The 24,794-nt window shown below is 44.5% G+C and overlaps 1 protein-coding gene across 5 annotated transcripts in view; it reads right to left on the bottom strand.

Annotated features, from left to right (window-relative positions):
- flna (filamin A) overlaps nt 1-24,794 on the bottom strand; it is a 62,654-nt gene that overhangs the window by 15,766 nt on the left and 22,094 nt on the right. For 4 of the 5 annotated variants that reach the window (NM_001374713.1, XM_018096310.2, XM_012968611.3 and 1 more), the window contains exons 3-29: nt 10,447-10,695; nt 10,225-10,322; nt 9,748-9,895; nt 9,550-9,668; nt 9,324-9,401; nt 8,543-8,705; nt 7,872-8,072; nt 6,779-6,916; nt 6,401-6,527; nt 6,179-6,315; nt 5,896-6,089; nt 5,563-5,676; nt 5,329-5,472; nt 4,974-5,097; nt 4,706-4,866; nt 4,364-4,454; nt 4,081-4,250; nt 3,851-3,968; nt 3,503-3,765; nt 2,613-3,210; nt 2,337-2,510; nt 1,675-1,837; nt 1,224-1,384; nt 968-1,138; nt 598-721; nt 357-513; nt 88-277 (exon numbers count right to left, since the gene is read on the bottom strand). In NM_001374713.1, coding sequence (NP_001361642.1) covers nt 88-277; nt 357-513; nt 598-721; nt 968-1,138; nt 1,224-1,384; nt 1,675-1,837; nt 2,337-2,510; nt 2,613-3,210; nt 3,503-3,765; nt 3,851-3,968; nt 4,081-4,250; nt 4,364-4,454; nt 4,706-4,866; nt 4,974-5,097; nt 5,329-5,472; nt 5,563-5,676; nt 5,896-6,089; nt 6,179-6,315; nt 6,401-6,527; nt 6,779-6,916; nt 7,872-8,072; nt 8,543-8,705; nt 9,324-9,401; nt 9,550-9,668; nt 9,748-9,895; nt 10,225-10,322; nt 10,447-10,695 — 4,575 coding nt within the window. Of the gene's footprint in view, nt 1-87; nt 278-356; nt 514-597; nt 722-967; nt 1,139-1,223; nt 1,385-1,674; nt 1,838-2,336; nt 2,511-2,612; nt 3,211-3,502; nt 3,766-3,850; nt 3,969-4,080; nt 4,251-4,363; nt 4,455-4,705; nt 4,867-4,973; nt 5,098-5,328; nt 5,473-5,562; nt 5,677-5,895; nt 6,090-6,178; nt 6,316-6,400; nt 6,528-6,778; nt 6,917-7,274; nt 7,350-7,871; nt 8,073-8,542; nt 8,706-9,323; nt 9,402-9,549; nt 9,669-9,747; nt 9,896-10,224; nt 10,323-10,446; nt 10,696-24,794 lie in introns of those variants that run through there. The other variant, XM_012968612.3, reaches the window with a different exon arrangement.

Genomic DNA, 24,794 nt, shown 5'->3' with positions numbered 1-24,794 from the left:
GTGTCAATTCAAAAACTCTACTCAAAAGTAGAGGTTTACACGAGAGTGGAATTCCTTACACGGCCCACTACCCCAACGACTACATACCTGTCACTGTGCACTTGCTGGCGTCCCCAGTGGGAAGCGCACGGATGCGATAAGGAGAATAAGGGATCTCATCGCCTCCATACTTTATCAGGATAGTGTACCGACCAGTCATGTCAGGCACATAGGACACCGTATAGGTGCCATCCTGATTATCACGGATTGTAGCCTTCTTGGGCTTGCCCTCTGGATCCTGTAGGGGAGGGACAGATTAGTCTACAGTAATAACACAGAAGAGATTCTTATATACACTTTAATTTTAAGGCACTTACAGTTATCTGAACAGCAAGCAGGCCCTCTCCAGCATCCTTGGCATCAATAGTGAACTCCACAGGCAAGCTGGCAGGAACTCCAGTGGTGTTTAAGCCTGGTCCGCTTGCCTTCACCTTACTTGCATCATGAGTTGGCAGAACCCTAACCTTAAATGGGCTGAGAGTAAAGAACACAAGGTTAAAAGAAACCAAAAATTCCAGAAAAACTTATGAAGATCAGAGAACAGAGTTTGGCTCTTACCTGTGAGGTATCTCATCATCACCATAAAGTACAGAGATGTTATAAGGTCCTTCTCTAGTTGGCACATAGTTGACAGTCTGGACGCCATTTCCATTATCCACAATTTCCACTGGTTCAACAATACCTATCAATATCAAACATTATACAATTGTTGACCAGACAGTTCGAAAAACCCTCACAAGGTTATGATCACTGATCCTTTAAAGGATGACCTTAAGCTATGGTACCTACTTGCTCAGCAAAGTAACCTTTTTAATAAAAATAGATCTATTTACCAAGTGTGGCGTGGAGAACATAATCGTGTCATAAACCCTTTGGACACAATGTAATAAAGCAATCTCCCACCTACTAAAATACATTTTTAGCTTACCCTTGGGACCTTGAACTTTGACTTGCAGAGGAGCAACTCCAGCTTTGCTTGTGTCCACACTGAATGACTGAGGGACGTTTGCTCTTACAAGACCGGGGCTCAAACCAGGGCCGGTACATTTGACTTTTGAGCTATCGACCACATCGCTAACTGGAACTTTAAAGGGGCTACCTGCATGGCAATGAAGTAATGAGCACAGTTACTCAGCAGAAACCAGATACCCGACATTAGCATGGTTACACGCATTAAATCTTACCTGGAACTTGATGTCCACCATATGTGACATTAAGGTTGTATGTGCCAGGTTCGTACGGTACGTATTCCACAGAACAGCTGCCATCCTTGTTATCGGTACAGGACATCTTTGCTTCTGATGGACCTTCAACAGCCAAGCCAAGCCCTCCTGTACCAGCTCCTCTACAGATGGAAAGGAAAATGCTTAGGATATTGCTTCATACCTATGCAACATTAAGATTTTTTTTTTGCTATTAAATTGGTGAAAGGAGAAAAACATGAAAGGAATATTCAGCCATGTTAATCCTAGAGCAACCAATCAAAATGTTGCTTTAAACAAACTTATGCTTAGGGCTATAGTTTACTACTCCAAAATAACATACCAGTTTAAGTGCATTCTCTTTGGCAGGAGTAACCCAAGTGAAGTTAAGAGTGTAGTTTTAGGAAAGCACAGCATAATACTATGAAATTACCTTGTCTCCACAGTGAATTTGTTTGGTTGGTTTGTGGTACCGCTCACAATGCCAGGGCCATGGACTCTGACACGGCTTGGATCACACCCTTCTGTCACAGGGACCACAAAGGGACTTTTTGGGGCTGGGCTTCCGTCGTAGATTACATCAACAGAGTGGATTCCTGATGGAAAACATATTTTAGAAGTGGGTTCAACCATTCTAGAACTTAGTTTATTTGTAACTTATAGTTTTTATTTTGTTTCACTTACACAAATGAACATAGCATGTTAAGGCATTTTATAGCATTATTCATACATTTGTCGTCAGTCTACAACTTAGTTTTGTTATGTCCTTCAATTTACATTACATTTTACATTAACATTTATTTATAAAGCGCCAACATATTCCGCGGCGCTGTACAATAAGTGGGTTACATACATTGGACATACGGAGTAACATATAAAGCAATCAATAACCGATACAAGAGGTTATGTTACTACAATGTTCATTTTTGACTGTTTAAGGGAATTAAGGTGATTGCACCCTTGTGTCCAGAATGTTGAGGTGCAGAAGAATATTTCATTGTTCAGTGCCTCAGACAATTATGTTTCAGTCATACATTAGTAAAGTAAAATCTTGTGACAAACTGTCACCAATGGCCCAATTACTGTGTGGCTTACCCTCTTCATATGGAGTATATTCCACTTTGTATGTGCCATCTCCGTTGTCTTGCACAAATGCCTCAGTAAAGTTGCCAGAAGGATTGGAGACCACGGTCTTGAGATGAGGCCCTCCAGATTTAGTTAGAGCCCGAGCATCCACATTGAAATCTGTAGTAGCTTCTCTGAAAACCCCTGGAGAAGAAAAATGCAGAAAATCCTTGTTAAACATCTATAAAACTTCAATCCACAGACTTCTCCCGAAAAATATTTACAGTGCTCGTGTGTTGCACTTACCTTTCCCTTCAACTCCTGGTCCATAGACTTTAACCCCAGAGGTGTCAATGGCAGGTTTAACTTGCAGCTTACTTGGGAAGTTGGGCACCATCTGTCCTCCATACTTAATGGTGATAGTGTAGACCCCTGGGTACAGTGGGATGTATGTAATGGTGTAAGTTCCATCCCCATTGTCCTGGATGTGTACTTCGGCTTGCATACCATTGTCTGAGATAATTTCAATGGTAAGCTCAGCGCTGCCAGCATTTGAACAGTCCACATTAAATTTACCAGCTTCTCCAACCTGAGCATGTTCCAGACCAGGACCAGAACAGGTCACCTTTGAAGGATCGAAACATGGCTCAACCTTAGCCTTGAAAGGTGATCCAGGGATATGTGTATCAGCAAACAAGATATTGATATTATAGTCACCACGTTCTGTAGGCAAGTAAGAGACAGAACAGGTTCCATCTCCATTGTCTAGACATTCTATTTTGGCTTCACATGGACCTTCAACAGTGAGACCAAGCCCACCTTGGCCTGCACCTTTAGTGTCAATAGTAAAGGGTGCAGAGGAACCAACACTGCCTCCTTTTAGACCAGGTCCAAAAGCTTTGACCTGCAAAAGAAAAAAAAAAGTTAAGCTAATGAAATTCTATCCTGCATAACTACACTCTCAAAAAGGACAACTATTCAATACCCGGTAGGCCTCTTTTACTATATAGAATTGTTATCTTAACAAAAGTTCGATTTCCAGGACCCCAGGAATTGGTGAGCATAAATTTGCATCCACTAATGGATGCCCTGCCTGCAACACCAAAACTCATGAGTTCTCCTTGACCAATATCAAACCAACATTGGCCATAGTATATTTAAGTTTCTATGTTAAGTGATTAACACAGGAGCTCTACCTTTGAAGGATTTGTTGAAGGAACTGCCTCAACGGGAAATGGGCTACCAGGTATAGGCACTCCGTCGTACGTCACGTCTACCTCATATGGGCCTTCCTCCCTAGGGATGAATTTGACAGTGCTGTTATCTGGGCTCAGACCAGGTTCCACCTTGCAAGGAACAGACTTGTTGGATGGTCCTGTGATCTTGCAAGCCACTTTGCCTTGTCCTCCAGCACCCCTGGATTTTACTGTGAACTCCTGATCCTTCCCGACCTCCACCTCTGGGCAGGGGAAAATATAAAAGCTTGTAAGTTGTAAATCAAAAGCTAAAGATCTTCCAAATTCATAATCTAGAAAAATACATACTGTCACCAAGTCCAGAAACTTTGATTTTACTGAGGTCCAAAGTTGGGGCAATGCCAACGGTGAAGGGACTCTTTGGAATATGGTCACCACCATAGGTCACATTTACACCCATGTTACCCTAGAGTGAAAAATAAGGTGAAATAAAATTTTAAAAAGCAGAATAAAGTCACTACCAGATCAGACATTCCAATGAAAATTAATTTAACCAAGAAGAGATTCAGCAGATGTACCTGTTGCACTGGAGTGTATTTTACGGTGTAGGTGTTATCGTGGTTGTCAATAACATCAAAGTCCTTCACAGCCTCTCCCTTGGCTGGACCTGTAAACTGCACGTCTAGGTTGGCTTTTCCAGCAGCCTTGGTGTTAACTGTGAAATGAGTTGGTTTTCCAATTTCTACACCTTTAAACACACAGGAAGGTACATAATGAAGGATTCTGGGAAGTCATGATGGTAACCAACTGCAGACAATGCCAATAGTTGAATAGCTTGTTTGCCACTGAAACAATTCTTACCACTTCTATTTAGTCCAGGTCCTTCTGCCTTAACTTTACTTGCATCATGTGATGGATCAACCTTGATACGGAATGGACTCATTGGAGTAGCCTAGAACACAGAAGGATTTTGTCAGTGGTGAATTCTTCAATAACAAATATGAGAGACTTCTAACTTTTCAGGTCAGTAGGAGCTGCAGACCTAGAACTGTAATATGCCAAGTGATTGATTCCAGTGTTTGTGGTTAGAAAGTTAAATAAGCACAAATCCTTACTTTCTCAAAAGTTGGATTTAGAAAGCATAGAACATATTTCCTCCTAATGAGCAAAATAGTACCACAAAGCAATGATGCAGACAGTCACCTGGTCAGCAAACAGGACCATGATGGTGTAGCTCCCAGCTCCAGGAGGAGTGTACTTCACGGTGAATGTATCATTATCATTGCGGATAATGTCAAAGTCTATGTCCGCCTCAGCCGGGCCCACAACTCCTGGGGCACATTTAATTCCAATACTCACATCACCTGAGTGGAAAGAAACATATACTGGAGTGAGAAGCAGGAGACAGTAGAATTTTACAAAGAACAAACTCAAAATCAAATTTTGACAAAGCACCCTGAACACTTCTCACCTTGACCAGCTTCTGTGCAATCCACAGTAAAGTAGGTTGGTTCATGAGCTTTCAGGCCAGTCTTAGCAACACCAGGTCCATAAACCTTCACCTTGTTAGGGTGGCTTCCAGCACCAATAGTCATCTACAAGGTAAGCAGGTGGATACAAATTACTTTATATATAGCTATCACCAAGTTTGTTTTTTCAAGGATATTATCACCAGATCTATTATCACCAGGTATAATACAACCCAATACAAAAATACAAGGGATAATGTAATCATTTTCATTACTATTGAGTGCTATTCTGCTATCTACTGGGAGCTACTATCTTGCTATTCCTTTAGTGTCAACCTGTTAATATAAAGGCCTTACCCTGAAAGGACTGTTGGGAATGTTCACCCCACCCCAAGACACCACAGCTGTGTGTTTCAGAGGTTTCTTTGGCAAATAACTGCAGCTGTATGTGCCATTTCCATTATCTTTGGTTGTGACATCCACTGGAGTGCCTTCAGAATCCTGCATGGTGACCAGTCAGAGTTAGGAATTTCCAGAATGAAGCAAGTCAGTCTATTCTTTTTTTATTAAAAAAAAGGGAGTGAGACATACCTGCACAGACACCTTGAGAGGAGCCTTTCCTCCAAGTTTGGCATCAACAGTGAACTCTGCTGGTTTGTTTATTGCCAACCCAGTCTTCTCTAGCCCAGGACCATAGGCCTTGACCTTAAATGTTTCAAAAATAGCAGCAGTTAATGCATACGCATAGACAAGGAGTAAACCGAGCACAGAAAAGGTTTGAAAGGCACTGCGACCCAAGCAATCTCCCACAGAGCCATGCACTTCCATGAATAAGAATTTGCAATAGATCTCCACAAAACAGGAGATTAAAAGTTCTGCTAAACTATGCATGCAACAGGGTAGCTGCTCACAGCAGTTGTTTACCTTCTCTGGGTAGAAGTCTTTGGGGGCTGGTTTGATATCAGCCATGAAAGGACTCAGTTTGATGTCCTCATTGTTGCACAGAACATGCACCGCATACTCTCCAGGTTCCAGTGGCCAGTAGCGCACATCACAGGACCCATCTCCTTTATCGTCACACTCGATCTTAGCTTGAGATGGACCTTCCACAGAAAACCCTACAAGAGACAGTGTAAAAAATGCATTGCACCGATATCAAACAGCCTCATCACAATTGAGTATCGATACACAAGGTTGATGAACTTACCGAGAGTCCCAACATCATCACCGATTGCTTCTACAACAAAGTCAGCTGATTTTCCAACCACCCCTCCTTCAAGACCAGGGCCCCATGCTCGAACTCTTTGTTGTCCACATTCAGTGCCAACTTTTACCTCAAATGGACTGAAGGAGGAAAAATGAATACCTTGCTAGTGACAACAGTCCTTCCAAAGTCGCTGAGAAAGGGGGAAGAGAGAAGCTAGCTCACCTTCTGGGGATATTCTGTCCGCCCCATGTGATGGTAACAATATAGTTCCCAGGTGTAGCTGGATAGTACTCAAAGGCATACACACCATCTCCTAGGTCCTTCTGCTTGACACGTTCCTCTGTACCCTCTGCAAGCACAACAGTAAATGTCACCCAAACAGGACAAACTTCATGAGCAGTATGGCTAGCTAACCAATTCAAAATGGAGACTGATCCACATAGAATAAAATGTTTTGTAGTCAACAAATGTATTGCCGTCAAAATAGGACAGTAGCAACATTTGAGCCAAAAATGAAATACCATGTTTATGTGTCAAGAAGAAAAAAATAAAAAAAAATAAACTTAACAGAATACAAAGGCTTCTCTAAATATCACTCACTTGGTCCCTTGACCACAACTTTAAGTTCACCGCTTCCTGCGCCTTTAGTATAAACCTTAAAATCCGCCGTCTCCTTCACGCGTACACCCTTTGGCTGCAAGCCACGGCCCACAGCACGGCAGGCGGCGGGATTGCAAGCTGGAAGAACAAAAAGAGCAACAAAAGTCAGCACTCACACTGTAATGCTTATGGACACTTCACTGTTCTAATTACTGCAGTACCGGGGTGGTGGGAAAGTACATAATGTTGGGAAGACTTCCTTGCCATTCAAGTAGAAGCAGATTTTTTTCCAAAATGATTAAAATATGAGCAATTTCCTCCAATTAACCATAGCTGGCTCTAAACATGCATCCTGTTTATTAAGATCCTTCAGATGAACTAATTAGTACAGTTAATAATGAAATGGCATTCTTATAAGATACTGGATTTGAGAAAATCATAACAAAAAAAAAAAAAAAGCGCAAGCCGAAAACCACCACATGGCATGCACATGTACCGTAAAGACCTCTGTCCATGCTCCCCACCAGCTAGTAGGGAATGACACTTCGTGTAGAGACAGCAAAGTTCCAGTGAACTGACCACCTTCCAGAGATGGAGGCATGAAGAATAGAGGAAAAGAGACTTAAAAAGCAAGAACATTGTAAAGCGAGAGTAGTCTATTGAAAGAAGGAAAAAAAACAGACAGATGAGAAGAAACTGTTGGAGATTTGACCATAACAGAAATGTAGACTTAGGCTTTGTGAAGTGGCCACTTGACTTGATTAAATTAACCTGCCCTGGTTTCACAGTCTGTAAATATAAATCTTGCAAGACATGAAGGTGGTAGACATTTTCCATAGCATGAGGACATACTGCATATAAATAATGGCAAGGTGCAAAACTTCAACCTTTTGAAGGTTTAATGGATATTTTTTTTTTTTTTTTTTTTTTTTTAAGACCTCAGAAGAGCATATTGAGATTAGAATTAGAATTCCTTGTGACTCTAAAAGGAACCATGACACCCAGTCAAGCCCTATACCAAAAATGAGCACTTTCCATCGATCAGAGCACAAAGAAAAGGCCCACAGTGTAAAAGAAACAGCCCAATGCACACCTTGTCCAATAGTAACAGTGTATGGACTTTTTGGGATCTGAACACCAGCAAAGGTTATGTAGATTGTATATACTCCTTCCATGGTCGGTTTGTAGGTGCAGCGGTACGTGCTGCTGCCTTTATCTTCCAGCTGCACATCTGCTGTATCTTTCTTCCCGTTGGGGTCAACAATGGTCACTTCTATTTCTCCTACCCCAGCACCTAAAAAAACAGAATCAGGTGGTAAAGCCAATTTGGGAGAACTTCTCTCTGGCATACACTTTTTAGAGAAAATGTCCAAAATAATGGTTTTATTTTCTTTACAGCAGTTTCTGTTCACCTTGGGAACACTGGCACAACTACAGGAGTGGAACCTTCACCTTTAATATACGATTAACGAGTTACACTACCACACTTCTGTTTGTTTATAATAAAAAAGCAGATTACCAGGGCACTGGAAGCCTAAGGTCTAGTGTAGCCTCCGAAAAGGACAGCTGCTCTAAACAAGTGTTGATATACTGGCTGCCCTCAGATGTGGGATTAGCTGCAGCTTTCAGCATGACCATGAGTGATGGCATTGTGCAGCTGCCTTACCAAGGCACAAGGCACTGCCCACACATCAGCACTTAGACCAGATTAAGGCTTTGGTGTCTTTCTTAAACAAAACTTCCTCACTGGAGCTAGAAACATACCTGCAGTAAAGATCTCAAAGTAAGTGGTCTTATTCGCAATGTTTCCACTGGGTTCCAGACCAGGACCTTGGGCGGTAACCTTGCTGGCATCACCATGGGATTTGTCCACATTTACTTCAAAGGGACTCTTTGCAATATGCTGACCAGCAAACAGGACAGTTACCTACCAGAGAAAGGGCATATAAGATTTAGGGTGTCTTCACTTTAAAAGGAATGTTAATTAAAGCAAGAACAGCTAGCGTTTTAGAAAAGGACCACTGGTTATGCTTGAGCTTTATGCTATACAGAGCTAGATTTTAAATAATTTTATATATGCCTGTAACAGCTTTAAGGCCCATGAAACAAAGCATTTTTGGCTACCACTATACAAAAGCAGTGGCCCCTTTGTGGTTTCAAGCAGCGCCAAAGTGTAAAGTGGTCTCATAGTCACTGCCACATCTGTTTTAGGCAGTGTTTCCCTATTTCTCTTTGTAATTTAGATCTCCATACCTTAAGTTACATAGTAAGTTGGGTTGAAAAAAGACATAAGTCCATCACGTTCACCCATAATGCCTAAATATAACCTGCCTAACTACTAGTTGATCCAGAGGAAGGCAAAAAACCCCATCTGAAGCCTCTCTAATTTGCCGCAGAGGGGAAAAAATTCCTTCCTGACTCCAAGATGGCAATCGGACCAGTCCCTGGATCAACTTGTACTAAGAGCTCCAAAATTCTCTATAATGCTCTTCTGATGGCAAGGCCCCATTAATCATCATATCATTAAAGTTGTCAAAAACCTCACCTTATGCAACCCAGTTACTTTGGGGATATAGTAGACAGAAAAGGTTCGGTTCTTATCATTGTTTGCTGTAACTTTGGCCTAAAAAAAAATAATAAATCAAAAAATTAGCAAAGCATTTAGAAACCTTATTACAATTCACGTGTTAAGATTACAGCCATATGATCCATGGTTATGAGATCAGAGAAGCCAAGTAGGACATGCCAAGTCTGCAAAGATTGACGCTTACCTCTTCTCTGTGTCCTGCGGGATCTTCTACATATACCAGCACCTCCCCCATTCCAGCGCTGATGGTCTCAACTGTAAATTCTGCACGCTTTTTCACCATGTTTCCAGTTGGTTCAATACCTGGCCAAACCAAACGCACATTACAAAGGGGCTTGAGCACTGGTTCACCAGGATGGGATCAGAAAGAGCACCAACTCACCTGGTCCATAAGCTCTTGCCTTTTTGGGATTCAGTTTTGGCCTTAGTGGAGCACCAGGTTTCAGCTTGGCCTTGGGGAACTGTGACAGGTAGGTCATGACTGAGTGTTCATCTACATTGGGGTCGACTATTTCCTCAGGGGTGATCACCTTCAAGAGCAAACAAGAAGATCAGGTCAAATCTATGAAGAATTGTGCCATATACCAATGGTGCTGTGTGACATCACCATTTACCGATTGGTTGGCGGAAAGAAATAGAATAAAGGGTGTGCAGCTTTCACTCAGGAAACCATATAAGACTGGTGTGAATGACAGATCCAAGCAATTTAGTATTTGTCAAACATAAGGCGAGAGGTCACCAGTTGCAGCTACCAAGAATAAGATCCGAGACCAAATATTAAAATTAGACTTCTATTAATGGTTTCTACAAAAATATAGGAATGCAAGATCTTTCATCAAAGGTGTTCAGTAGCCCCTACCTGTGGTATTCCCAGCCAGTCATCTGCCTGCTGCATGGCCTCACGTGCATTATCCACAGGCTTGGTGGCATCCCAGGAGTCCCAATCTGGGCAAAGACCTGTGCCAAAATAAAGCAGCAAATTCAGGTGCCTGGTACATTTCTACCAGCCAACATGGTGTCGAGTCAGCCATCTTTGTTATACAGAGGCCCACTATTTCAAAAACAGAAGAGACTGATTTACCAGGAGCGCAGCTGTCCACAAGGGCACCCAGAGCTCGGCCACTCTGCCAGTCCCGGCTGAAGTTGGTGACAGGGAGATGAGGCAGCTTGTTTTGAATCCATCCCAGCAGCCTTTGCTTTGGGGTCTGTTTCTTTGCCTCCTCATCCTCTTCCTCATCCCACATGGGCATGGAGATGGAATAGTGCAGAATGAGGGTCCAGATAAGACCCAGGATAAGTTTGAGGTTCCCATCTACAATTGCTTTGCTGTCTGTAAGAGAAGAAAAACAAAAGCCTTATGTATGAAGTCTTGATGCACCACTATTGTATGTAGGAGATATACAATTGCAAAGCTTAAACATCAATATTAGTCTCAAAGAAAATATGAACTATTTAAAGAATAAGCGCCATTGGAAACATTTTAAAGCTCAGAAACTAGCTTTAGGGTGCCTGAACCATGAATACATTGGCATGGCCCAGGCAATTACCAATCAACTCAATGATAGGGGGCAATTATAAGCTGGTAATCACTAGGGCAGTAACACTGGCAAGGAGCCCTAAAGTGTATAAAAATCAGTCATTCCTGTACAGGGCACAACAGCACCACGGTACAAGTATTTGACCATATTTGGGGGTGTTTGCCCTCGTATTATTCTGTATTTCTTTAATACAGCAACAGCCGCTGCAGCAGTGAGATGGAACACATTCCATTTGTATAAGACTTACAGAAAGTATGCATCTGCAGCTCACAAAGCACAAGGGCTGTGCACAGAGACCCGACATTGTTTAGTCTGCCTGGACGGTTCCCAGAGCAATGAAAAGATAAACGGAACGAAACACCGGGGATGTTGGACCAGGGGCTACGAGGCCAGGACACAGCGCGGCCCCCCGAAACTATTTAGTGACTCCCACCATCGCCATTCATGTTTTAAATTTACACCCCCCTCCCTTTTAGTTTCAGTCAGCCCCCAGTAGAAAGGCCATGCAAACTGAATTATCCAGCTCTGGCCACATCCTGAAAGGAAAGAGAAAGAGAGAAAGAAAAGAAAGCAGGTGGAGAAGCATGTAAACAGACTAAGTAAGGCAGGAACGTTGCATTCATGTGTGACCCCTCTACAAATAAATGCATGAAGCACACTGTATCCGCACTCATGAAAGCCCCTTGCTGAAGGACATGTTCCTCTGAGAACTCATTAGCTTATTAAAAATGGACATTGAACACAATTTGCAGCTGTTGAGCGGTGCTTTGCAATAGGTGCCCAAAACCTTCATAAAGAGAGGTCCCTAGAACAGCTTTAATGCAAGAAAGCACAAACATACATCAATTTCTGTGCAGAGTGGGCATTATCATTAACATCCAAAGAGAGAACCAGTCATCTGCATTCACAATGTTCTCATAGCTGCCACCCATGTGCCTTGCTCCATAGGAACAAATGTGTTACACTTCCACCTGCCTGCTGCATTATGAGACTAGTAAATCTGCTAGCCATATCCTCGTAGCTCAAACCTTGCATGAAATGAGCTGGCCTGAACATTTGAGAACAAAGCCATTGTCTCATGTCAGTTGTTCCAGCTCTGCTTTTAATCATGGGACCATATTTGCAGCAGACTACAGAGGTTTTGTATTGCATAACATGCCAGCTGAATGATGCCAGAGAACACCAAGCCAGACATATGCACGCAAGGACGTCGTGTAGAGGGGCCAGCTCTCCCACAAACTTCCCCCTTGTGGAGAAAAGGGCCAGCCCTACCCTATGATGTAAGGAAGCAGGCACTACCATCTCCTTCTATTAAATGATCTCTGAAGCTAAGCTGTAACATAAGAAACAGAATACTTTCTTATTGGCTGGGAATCTGGGCAGAGGGCAAACCTCAGCTAAAATGCTCCAATGTGCCTCGTTTGCTACAGAGCTAGTAGCCCACAGCAACCACTCAGCAGGCAGCAATTACTGTTTAGGTGCTTATGCAGATCTTGTAACTCATAGCAGCCAATCAGCTGTTTGCTTTCAAACATTGTCCTTATTGCATTACCCCTTCAGAGCCCAACTGGAAGTCATACTGCTGGTTTCCTGACCCTTGTACCAAGTTAAAAACCAAAAACCTGGTTATCGAGCCTCAGCTATGTGGGCCAAATGCTAACACCAAGGACAGTAGCTGGCTTCCATACATTCCATTCCAAGGGTTGTGAGAAAAGACTAAACAAGCGCTGTGCTACTCATGGCCATTTGGCATCTCCGTTCTTCCCATGGTACATGCCCGAGTAGCATTGTGCAAGGCTGCTCAATAACCAGTCTAGATATTGGCTTCTACAAGTCCCCAAGTGATGAACTACAGTTCCCAGCATTCTCTGAGGAATTCCAAGACTGTGCATACTAGGCTCCCAACAAAGCAGCAGCTTTGGCAACGTACAGTGAGGGGGGGTATATATCCTATTCAATGTTAAACGTAACATTTCATATATTTCCTCTCAGATGCACAAAAGGAATTTATCCACTGCTCCCTCCCGCTCCAGTGTGGACAAGCCCACTAAAGAGTACAGAAGGTTTATGTGAGAGGGCAGAAGGAAGCATTTGAGATGTTTGACTTGTGAGTCAACTCGTTTCGTACCAGGGATGCTATTGCCGTATAAGGCCTGAGCTGCTGGATTACTCCTTGTGTTCATTAGTCAAGAAGATGATTTTGGTCCAGAAAAAAAAAAAAAAAAAAAAAAAAAAAAAAAAGCTCTGTCCCTACAGGCAAGAAGGGCCTAGATCTGCTGAAGTTTCCCAGGCCTCTCATGCCTTCATGCCCCTTGGGGTAAAATATGAAAATGATTCCGGGGAATTTTTTAAATGGAAGGGTGGGCAAACACTGAAGCTTCAAACATCATATATATTTATTGTTTGCTTAAACTGGTTTAATCAGTAATTTATACAAATAGCACAGACCATACGGAATAAAGTTCCCAAATCATGGGCGTCGCACCCTGTAGAGGCAGAGAGTGCACTATAGACATTTGGTAGAGGACTATTAACGGCTTAGAAATCCCCTGAATCTCCAGCAGGGTCATAACATTGGGAAAGACTTTCTATTTCTGGCTTTTTGAGCTGGGGGAGGAGACTGAAGCAATAGAAATAATGTGTCCCTCAGTTAATGGTAATGATTAGCATTTACCCCAGCAAAGCAACAAGCACTTATGTATAATGAAGTCATGGAAGACTAAACAGGGGGCAAACAAACAAGCTATTAGAAGCCAAAGTTTAGAGCAAAGCTGCATCCTTCTACCATAGGCTTCTGAGTATACAGGTATTCCACTTGTAATAGGCTGCTAGCCAAAAATATGGAGATAGGTATGGGACCAGTTATCCAGAATGCTCAGGACCTGGGGTTTTCCGGATAAGGGATCTTTCGGTAATTTGGATCTCCATAACTTAAGTCTGCTAAAAATCATTTAAATATTGAATAAACCCAATAGGATTGTTTTGCCTCCAATAAGGATTAATTATATCTTAGTTCAGATCAAGTACAAGAGAAAAAGGAAATGATTTTATAAAATTAAAATGATTTGCTTATAATGGAGTCTATGAGAGATGGCCTTTCTGTAATTCGGAACTTTCTGGATAACAGGTTTTCAGATAAGGGATCCCATACCTGTAATAGCTTCTGGGAAGGGTCTGTGGCTGTGGGATAGCAGGTATAGTAGGGAGAGATGGTGCCTATAGTAGCAGTGGGGGGATAATAGCCTCTGGGAAGGGACTATGGCTGTGGGATAGCAGGTATAGTAGGGAGAGATGGTGCCTATAGCAGCAGTGGGGGGATAATAGCCTCTGGGAAGGGACTGTGGCTGTGGGATAGCAGGTATAGTAGGGAGAGATGGTGCCTATAGTAGCAGTGGGGGGATAATAGCCTCTGGGAAGGGACTGTGGCTGTGGGATAGTAGGTATAGTAGGGAGAGATGGTGCCTATAGTAGCAGTGGGGGGATAATAGCCTCTGGGAAGGGACTGTGGCTGTGGGATAGCAGGTATAGTAGGGAGAGATGGTGCCTATAGTAGCAGTGGGGGGATAATAGCCTCTGGGAAGGGACTGGGGCTGTGGGATAGCAGGTATAGTAGGGAGAGATGGTGCCTATAGTAGCAGTGGGGGGATAATAGCCTCTGGGAAGGGACTGGGGCTGTGGGATAGCAGGTATAGTAGGGAGAGATGGTGCCTATAGTAGCAGTGGGGGGGATAATAGCCTCTGGGAAAGGACTGGGGCTGTGGGATAGCAGGTATAGTAGGGAGAGATGGTGCCTATAGTAGCAGTGGGGGGGATAATAGCCTCTGGGAAGGGACTGTAGGAATGTATAGTAGGTGGATATGGTGACAGTAATACCTTATGCATTTGTGTTGCTCAAACTGCAGCCCTTTCACTGTTCTTGGGGGGTTCTGAGAGTTGTAGTTTAACCGCTTAAGTTACAGTATACAGATAAGTTATACACCATCCTGAGCAGTAACAGTTAAACAGGGATGCACATTTTTAGTATTACTTTGGTAGGGCGAAATATTGCATCTATTATGCTGGCAGTTCAGTAGGATTTAAAAAAAAAAAGAAAAAAAAACCATTAACAAAAAGCATAAGAAAAAAAGTGAGAAAGTGTTTGATGCACCCCACAAATCCCCACCCCTTACCAAGGCACATCCATGGCTAGCAGCCTTCTCCACTAATCACTGAAGTTTCCAACATTTTTTGGCCTTATATGGCAAACACAAGCAAGAGGGAGCCTGCCAGGAATCCTCCCCTCCCTTCTCCTGCAGAGTTTGGGGGATGGAGCGGGAAGGAGATGGGGGGGCAGAGTAATTCTTGGTCCCAGCCCCACTTCCTTACAGAACAAGGGCCTCTGAAACAACCTACCAGATAGAGGATTAAGTCACAGGCTTACAGAGAGACTAGCCTGGTGCAATAATCTCTATATCCAGTCAGTCAGCTAGAACTTCTCCCCCTGGTCTCACTGACCAGCCGCTGGGTCCAACTCCCTGCCCTACAATAAGGGCTATTTACGTCTCACCGGGGGGTCCCCAACACTTTATAAAGGGTAGGTACTGGCTTATACAGCATAGCCCGCTATAGAACATGTATGTGCTGCAGTATGGACTTTGTGCATATATGTCCTGCTCTGCTTGTGTCGGATACATGTTCCTTAGCACAGTTAAAGAGATTCCATTTATTATATTAATGGCTTGCGCGTGCCTAATCACTGTTGCTGAAGAGCTTGCATTCTTGTGCCTGCTGCACATAGGAATAAAGAGACAGGGTCACAGACAGGCAGCACAGAAATCTAGGCCAGATTTCTCCCAATCAGAGGGCAGTAAGCTTTCCTGGGCCGTAGCCTCGCCCCACAGCTGCCCTTGCAGCACTCATGTTCCGATTACCCCACAGGCCAGGAAATTGCAGCCATTCAGATCTGCCGTTAGCAGGGGCTTATCTAAGGGAAGGCTTCCTCATCCCCTTTAAAAGGTCAAAAGCTCAATTATATAAGCAACTTGCATTTTACACAGTTCAGATGCTAGTCCAAGTAGTAAAGCTCCCAAACTGCTATGAATTCTATGAGTTCACTACCAGCTCAAAAATGATCCTGGGCCAAGTACCAACATTACAAACATATAAACTCCAAAGTATTTAGTGGACATGTGGGGGCGCTGTTTGGGCCTCTGTGTAGCTGAAATGCCAAGGCATATTTTGACTGCCAGTCCAGGCCTGTTTATAGCCAGGATTCAGAACATTCAGATGACAGTATTTACGATTCCAAGTGAAACACAGTAGGATTTTGAGCCCTTGGCAGGATTAATCTGGAAGAGTGAATGAAGTAAGAAAGCTTGGCAAGGCAGAGGAACCCACTATACAGACATTGAGGTTTAAAGCTGGCCATATACACACGCCCTGCAGCGTGGCAGCCATACAAAGAAAACACGTGCGAGTGGAGGCAGGGCTGGAAAACACTGCTGTACCTGAGCCTTTCCCTTCTTCACATTTACTGTCATTTCACAAGGGATTAGGGCAGGCGTGTGCCAACTGAACCAGAACCATGCAAGTCTCCAGCATGGAGAAACAGACAGGCCACAAGATGTCCCATAGGCAATAAGATCTGGAAGCCCAGGCAGAGGGCAGGCCCAGTGTACCCACAAACATGCCAATAAACAAATGCACTCTAGAAGGGTTACGCCAAGTTGGGCAAATATATCCAATCCCAACATATCTATCCCTTGTTATTTGATGCTTCCTTCTATTTGCTAAGACGCACAGGAGTCAGAGTAGGCATAGGTGCTGTTACACGGTGGTCCTGAGCCTCTAGAGGACACCCCCACCTCTAAGTTAAAAAGTTGAAGGATCTGGGAGTTCAGAAGCCCAGAGTAGACTACAACCAACGAAAGCCCATAGTAACACGCCAAAGCTTCTAGGGACCAACGTGTGCAGAGCTCTGCACTATCATAGTTCTGCAGAACATTGCTAGAGTATGGTGGCTTAGTAATTAGGGGTGGTGGGAAGATATTCTTCAGTTGGTAGCTAACAAATACTGTGCCCATATGGGCACTGGCCTTTCCCCCCTGATATGGGCACAGGCAACGGGCAGACATCTGGCCGGAACACACAGTGAGCCACATTTTGGCAGTTCACGCAGACTGATAAATATACCCTCGTGGCTTCATCCTGAGAACAGGGCATGACAGCTCCGAGAAACAGCTGCGAGGAGGACACAGCTCAAGAAAAGGAAATGGGATCAGCATTCCTGGCCGAGGCACAGGACACTCTGTGTACGTCTCTTTATACACGCCGCTGGGGCAGAACAACAAGCCTACAGCAAGCATGCTGGGATTTATGGGCTGGGAAGGTACAGATACAGGATGGGGTTGGTTTATTAAGCCTGCAGGTATGCAGAGAATGCAGAATGGGTCAGGACAAGGGCAGGATAGAGCAGAGCAATGGAGAATTGGCAGGCAGGAGTACAAATGCAGCACTGGGGCCACACAGTTGAAGCACAATTTTATATAGTAAATGATTTGTTCTCAGCTGGGGGGGGGGGGAAGCACAGCATACATTAACAAGAGCCAACAAAGACCCCTCAGGAGAGGACCATGTCAACAGGATATTTAACCCTCCCCAGTAGTTTGTTGGGCAGACGTCTGTTTGGCCAATATTCCCAAAAGCTACCGACTGACACAGGAGGGGGTCACAGGTAGAAGTGGGACCGTGTATGGCCAGCTTTAAGCAAGTGTGTATTCCATTGCAAGGATTCTATGGCCAGCAGAGGGCGCTGCCTGATTAGAGCCAGACAATTAGATTACCTTGCCAGAGCAATCATGGCTGCTCCCACAGAATAATCTAAAGGTGTGCTCTACTGAGCATTTATTTAGGGGTGTATTACCAACCTGCACCTTATGCTCTCAAACACAGCAAGTTGATGCCAATAGGCGATCCAACATTACAATGTCCCAACAAGTCAATTTGGCTTATACACTATGATATGCCCCTAAATGTCACTTTAAGCTGGTGGGTTAGAATTTGGCAGATAATCAGCAGGGATCCCTAATTAGAGTAATTCTGAGAAACATGTCCCCTTCCAGTGCTGACCAATGGAGGACTCAAAGGAGTAGTGGAAAAAAATCACAGGCAGCAGATCTGTGGGATAAAACAAAAAAGGTAACGGCTAGAGTTGCGTTACCGCTGATATCTCAGCCCAACAAAGGAACGGAGCCAGAATTCATTCGCTCACACGGAGGCAGGGAAAAAAATCTGCACACAAAGGTTTCCATTCAGGCAAGTGAAACACGGAGCAGCCTTCCAGGCTCCAGAACAAGCTTGGCACCGGCGCAGAATGGAGGCTGAACCACAGCATCATCCAGGCACAAGGGCTGTGCAGCGTGGCCAGGATAAGGGCTTGCACATCATGCCTTCAAGGGGGGGGGAGGAACAGGGACGCCCCATGGGCACTGCCTTTTTACTATTGGAAGCCTCTTACTTTTAGCCCATTCTTAGCATCTTTTGAATTGGTCTTCATTTTATATACATTTTGAATTATTTGCCTTCTTCTGCCTCTTTCCAGCTTCCACACGAGGGGTCGCTGACCCCTGCAGCCAAAAACCGTTGTCCTCTAATTGTTGTTGTTACATATAATTCTATTTAGCCCTGTTTCTATATCTTACAGTCTCTCATTCACACCATTTGTTGGTTGCTAAGGTAAACTAGGGTGGCAACAAGAGAGCTGCGGAGCAAAAAGCTTAATCATTCATGGAGACCAATCACAAATTGTAAGATCCACTTCCCCTTTAACAGAAATATCTCATAGAAGCCTCAGCAAAACACCAGCTCAGAATTTTACCAACATTATCAGAAATCTGTCTTTCTACATAAATGTTTCTATACTCGTGAGTGGGAGCTGCCATACTACATACTTTTGCTAAGGCATCTTTAATATCACGAATGCAACCACCCCCCAAGGGCAGATATTTTTTGAACTCCACGCTCCCCTCTGTAGTGCCCTATCTGAGCCGGTGCCCAAGGGACTGCCCTCTTACTGAAGAGGATATGGCATTTCATTATATTTATCGGTTACGGGTACTAAAATGGTTTGTAAAAAGGTAGATTTCCCCTTTAAAGGCTGCCAGGAAACTCTCTCTTCCTGCAGGTTCTTTCAGTAGCGTCTCTGTTTTACTAGCGGGGAATTTTCCGTCTTCAATTGTGTCCCAGCATCCTCATTTTTCCTAATGGCCTGCACCCCCGGGACTGAGGGCAAGTGAGCAGGAAGCACCCTGCCAAGGCAGGCAAGTGTGGAAGGAGATAAGAGGCCACAGAATTAAACCATAATTAGAATGGGAGGTGGGAATAAGTGGAAGAGGGGAAAGATTTGGTGTCTAAACTCACCCCCCCCCCCCCCAAAAAAAAAACAGGGAAAGAATAGGTCAAGAGTGAAGCACTATATTGAATATCCCACAGAGAGAACAGTTTTCACTTTGTAGTAGCAACATCTATAACCAGAATGTCAGCGCACAGACACACCCAGCTCCGCGTATCGACTGCCAACTGTGTTCTACAATGGTGAAAGCACACTTGCACAATGCTCCGTGCCCAATCATCAGCCTCAGCTCCAGGTCTGTATCCCATCATGCATGGGTGGCATCAGAGCAGATCAACTGGCCTTGTAGTATAAGGTGCAACATACGCCTAGAGCACCGACTGCCATCATCATATATTTTATGGAAAAAATGGTGCCATGCTGCTTGTTCTATCTGAAGTAGGCTAATGGAATTTGCCTTGCAGGAGCAGTAAACTGAGGTGCTGCAAGGGCCACTACTAATTCTGACTTACCCCCAATACCCCCATTGCAGTTAATGGGAATAGTGTAAAAACACTACTAGGGCCTAAAGCCATTCCGTGTGCCATTAACCATAAGGCCCAAAAGTCCAGCTAGTAAAATGCTCACATTTAGGCTCCACCCACAGTATACATATGCAGTGCAGGCCAATCTAACTCCAAGCTCCACCCACAGCAAATATATGCAGAGGAATCAACCATGCTGTACAAGGTTTGCGTCATATATAGTACAGTACCCCCCTTCCCCAGTGAATTCTTATGAACATTTGAAACTCTCCAAAGCACCATGGAGAGACAAGTCATATGGCAGCACTCACTGCATACCAACTACACATGCCTTCGGTGCAGCTGTAGCTTATCTAAAAATCCCAGAAGCCTCAGACGGTGTGTGTAATGCAGCATTAGTGTGCCAGCCAATGCCTCTGCTGTAATACAGGCACAAACCAATGGGAATTTCATTTCTACCCCTTGCAGTTTGAGGGTGGGGCATGCTGCATAGTAAAACTGCCTGTGGGTCCAGCCTGACGGGCAGGGGGAAAACCACAGGCTGCAGTTGCCATGACAATGGGATAAAAAGACCCACTCAGCAGATTACTCGGCAGCTGCTGATGTTGAACTGCAGCCAAGCGTCTCTGGTTTGTGCGAATATGCAGAGAGGAGAACCCTGCTGCCGGGGAGAAGCAGAATGGGGCAGATATTAGCAACAGACCAACAATTCCAAAGACTGATTTATGGAATTCTCTGCGTAAAGGGAAAGTAAACCTTAACTCCAAGTTTCTCACAGCCCAAAGAGCATTTTTAAAGTCATCTAGAGATAGAAGTCATGCTCATTTGTGCGTGGCTTCTTCACAATATCCAGCCAGCCTATGTTGTTTCCTACACTTGACACCCCCCTACCCCACCCATTTACTTTTTATTCCATTAGTTACCCTGGAAACTAAACCAAAGAATCAAATTCCAAAAAATAAATAGTTAAAAAAAAGACCAACTTTAAATTCTTCCCATTCTTCTGTCTGCTACACACAGAGAAAGTAAACTTGCCTTTTTACTTTCAGCTGCACCTTCTCAGGTCTCCTTTTGTCTATTGTATCACCGTGAGAAGAGTGGAGCACCTAGCCCAACGGCGCATGTGTGGTTCTGCAGCCGCTTCTCATTACGGGGACGGAATATCACTGTGCTTAAGGGCACTACCACCCAACGCGTTTTGCTTATTGCCATTATAGTCTGGCAGTTTAATTTTCTACTCTTTTGCGGTCTGGCGCTAGAAATTGCGCAGGAAGCAACCACGTGCCATTACTCTAAGGTTCAAGAGTCACAATCACCAAAAGCATGGAGGCAAATGCTATGAATGTTTTTAACCAGCCCAAAAATGCGTCGCCACTGGACTTTTATTACAAATGTTTGTGCAATTGTTAGCCTGCCAACAGTCGCCTGGGAAAGTAGACTGCAGTGTCTGCAAGCAACTACTTCCTGGCCTTGCAGGCCGCTTCAGTGCATGTCAGTGGGGTCAGTTTCAATCGCTGCATTCAGAGTTAGTTACCCTTTAATGGCTACACAGTTACCTCTCCCTTTAATGGCAGCACAGACTCAGTGAAACAGGGGAAGGTTATTTATGACTGTCTCTGTGTTGCAAGCAATTGAGCAACATTCTGTAGGCAAATCTGCCTTCGGGGCCTTGTTCTGTTAATGCCTGTTCCAGATGGAATGTTCCACAGCACAAACAAATATCTGGCAACTCTGCCGCAAAGAGGTGTTGGTGGAGATGCCCACTAGGTACTGACTGCTTGCAGTCACTTCAGTAGTGATACGTTCCGTAGTGCCACCTTGCCATCTACCCTGAGGGTCACTGCATTAATGTCAAAATGGGCAACATAACCCACCCCTCTGAAGGAGCATTACAGAGCTGGAGACAGTAACACAGGCCTATTAAGAAACAAGTGAAAGTAAAGTCAGATATGAGCAGCACAATGGGCAGTGGCCTGCTCTGGTTTCAGCCAACCACAAGCCATATTGGAGGCTGCGGCTCAGCACACATGAAAGCTGCAAAAAAAAAAAAAAAAGCAGATGGGGACAAGCAGAGGCCTACAGCACTTCTGAACCAGGTCTAGTAACCCATAGCAACCAAACAGCAACTAGCATGCATTTACTGGTCACGTCTGAAACAAAACTACAAATCCCATCACCCCTAAAGCCTTCTGGGAGTTCAGCTGCACAGCCAACCCCAGCCTGAAACATGCAAGTCATTCTGCAGCAATTACAGGCTAATCCACGTGCACTAATGGCCCCCAGATGAGGTCCTGCCGTTAAAAGAAGTCAGTTACGGTACTAACTTAGGATAAGTGTAATTAAAGGGGTCATTTCAAACATATGGATTAAAGGGTAACTATTAAACAAGCAGAAACAGCAAAAACAATATAAAAAGTATATTTTGTGGCACTGAATGATAGTAATGCATCGTTAATGACTTTGTGGTTACTTAGGCCGATTTCCACACAGGCTTAGGCAAGTAGTATATTATGCCACCATAACAGATATTGGGCTCATTTATGAATTGGGCAAACTGGCACCTGGGCAGTAACCCAAACTTTTTAAACACGAATGCCATGAAATCCAATGGCCAACAACTTGGCCTAGTGATTAGCTCATAAGTCCAACTGAAGGAGAAGGGTGGAAGAGTCTCTTGGTATCGGGCTGTGGTCCCTACGGGCCTCCGTGTGATCCAATTATTGGACAAAGGCCACACAACCTTGAGGCAATGCCTGCTGCTGCTCTGTAGTTGACGCTAGCATGGGCTCAAGGGAAATGAGAGATGGAATGCCCACATATGACTGCCAAAAAGCAATCCTTTTTTGCAGTAAAACCTAACCAGGCACGCTAAACCTTGTGCCCTCCAGCTCTCGTTTAAAACATTCTGCAGGCATGGAGATAACCACAACCCCCCCAGTGGTAGCGCCCCAGGAGCACTTCTTGGTAAGGATGCAACTTGTATCCTTCCAAGCGGTGGTTTGGAAACATTATGGGTGCGGCCCTGCCAACTACTTTCTTCTGTACTAGCTGAGTAATAATAACCACTGCTCAGATTGAAGCATACTGCCTGCACCCTGGCCACCAACACAACCGCACTCCCAACTGGGGGGGGGGGGGGTTTTAGGCGCCTGCAGCTGCAAAGAGAAAGAAGCTGTAGTTGCTCGAGTAGAGGGGGCAGGAGGAGATTGCTCTAGCAGATGTGTAGCAGCCCCATACACACAGGCTGCCGAACATCATTCCCTGGAGGAGTCTGTACAGCCCAGGCCGCTTCCAGCCTTCAGCTTGCCATGCACAATTTCTACCTCATACCCTTCCAAACTACAACTCCCATCAACCGCACACCCAATTCGTATTGGGATAGCTGAGCAATTCACGGGACCTCCCTATGAAAAGCAGCTAGACTACAATGATGCTCCTTGCCCTGATACAACTGGCTGATCACTTGAGTATAAGCTCTTGCACAAAGCACTATTAGTGAAATGTGTGCTGCCTGTAGTGTTGCACTACAGAATTTAAAACACAAGAACATTTTATACATCCAAAGCAACCACCTAGCTTTGCTTCAGGGGAATCTTTCATGTAAAGGTTGCTTGAAATAACTCGGCCCAGTAGTACTGCAAAGACGAGCCCCTAATTACGGCTATGAACACTATTCCTGGGGGGGGGGTGCCCCGACTCATTTATATCAATCAGCCATAGTGCCGGCCAAGACACACAGTCAAGTACTGTAACTCCCAGTAAGTGACTCAGTCATTAACTGCAGAGGGGGGTGCAAAGCATGAGTTCATGAGTCACTGCAGATGGATACATTGATGATCAACCCCCCTCGCTGCAATTAGGAGACCTCTAACCATGAAAAAATAAATAAATGTGCCGCCTCTCCTCTAAGGCTTCCTAATGCCAACAATTACTCCTGGGGGGCTGATCTAAAGGAGTTTATTTGTAGTAGAGTCACTTTAGGCAGGCTGGAAGTCAATAAGGGTAAGTGCACTATAAATAGCCAAGCTGGCACTCAAGGAACAGAAATAATGATTTTCTCTATCCCAATCCTGGTGCCGCCTTGTCTGATCACTGCAGGTCCTGCCTTTAAGCACATGATTGGGGGAATACCTGGCCAATACAGTAAATAACCTGCATGTGGTCACCTGATAATGTGGGGTGGGGCATTAATATTGGGCACTTCCTTAGGGCAAATACTTGGCATGTTCTGCACCACTCCCTGCTGCTCTGAAACATGGAATAACTGACTTCAGGGGACTCTTGCCCCACATTTTATAATCCCTAGGGGGGCTTTAGAGTGAACATGATCACACATAGCTACGCCCGGCTCTTATTTCTCTGATGGGATCCAGGATGTTTCTGGCAGTGACAGGGTTAACTGGATGCCCCCTAAGAGGAGTAAAAATGCAGATTTCATGTTTCCTGCCCTAAATAAAAGAGGGGAAGGGGGGTATGTGCCGGACCTGGGCGGCACCATGGTAACGGCATTCCACAAGCCCATCGAGAGCCTATAGGGCAAGACCTCTGGGCCACAATGGCTAGGGCAATTTATTAGCAAAGAATTTCCACTATTCCAGGAATACAGGCCTGTCTGGGACACAGCAAGGAATTCACTGCCCTGGGTCATAAAAATATAAAGGATCCCATTGCAATCCAGCTGGGAAGCGCAGCATCTGGGTGCCTGCCAATGGCCCATTTTAGTCTAGGGACCTCCACATGGAAAACTACAATTCCCAGCATTCTCTTTACGTTATACACCATAGGGATAGTGTCAGTAACTTCCTGTTTTGGGGGGCGGGGGGATTTATATTGATAGGGGAGGTGCAGGCAGGGATCCTGCATAGAAGAAAAGATTGGTCTGCCCAAATGGTGGCCCCTGGTTATGCCTATGTAGATTCTGCAATGCTGGGATGGCTCTGGTCAGGACAGAAAAAGTGGCCCTTTGTTATACCTTTCTAGAAACTGGTCTGGTCACGTGGGGGGGGGTAAATGTGACCCCATGTTATGCCATTCTATA

The sequence above is a fragment of the Xenopus tropicalis genome, chromosome 8 (genome assembly GCF_000004195.4).
Source record: "Xenopus tropicalis strain Nigerian chromosome 8, UCB_Xtro_10.0, whole genome shotgun sequence".
Classification (NCBI taxonomy): domain Eukaryota; kingdom Metazoa; phylum Chordata; class Amphibia; order Anura; family Pipidae; genus Xenopus; species Xenopus tropicalis.
This window is presented reverse-complemented; position numbering and strand designations above follow the sequence as displayed.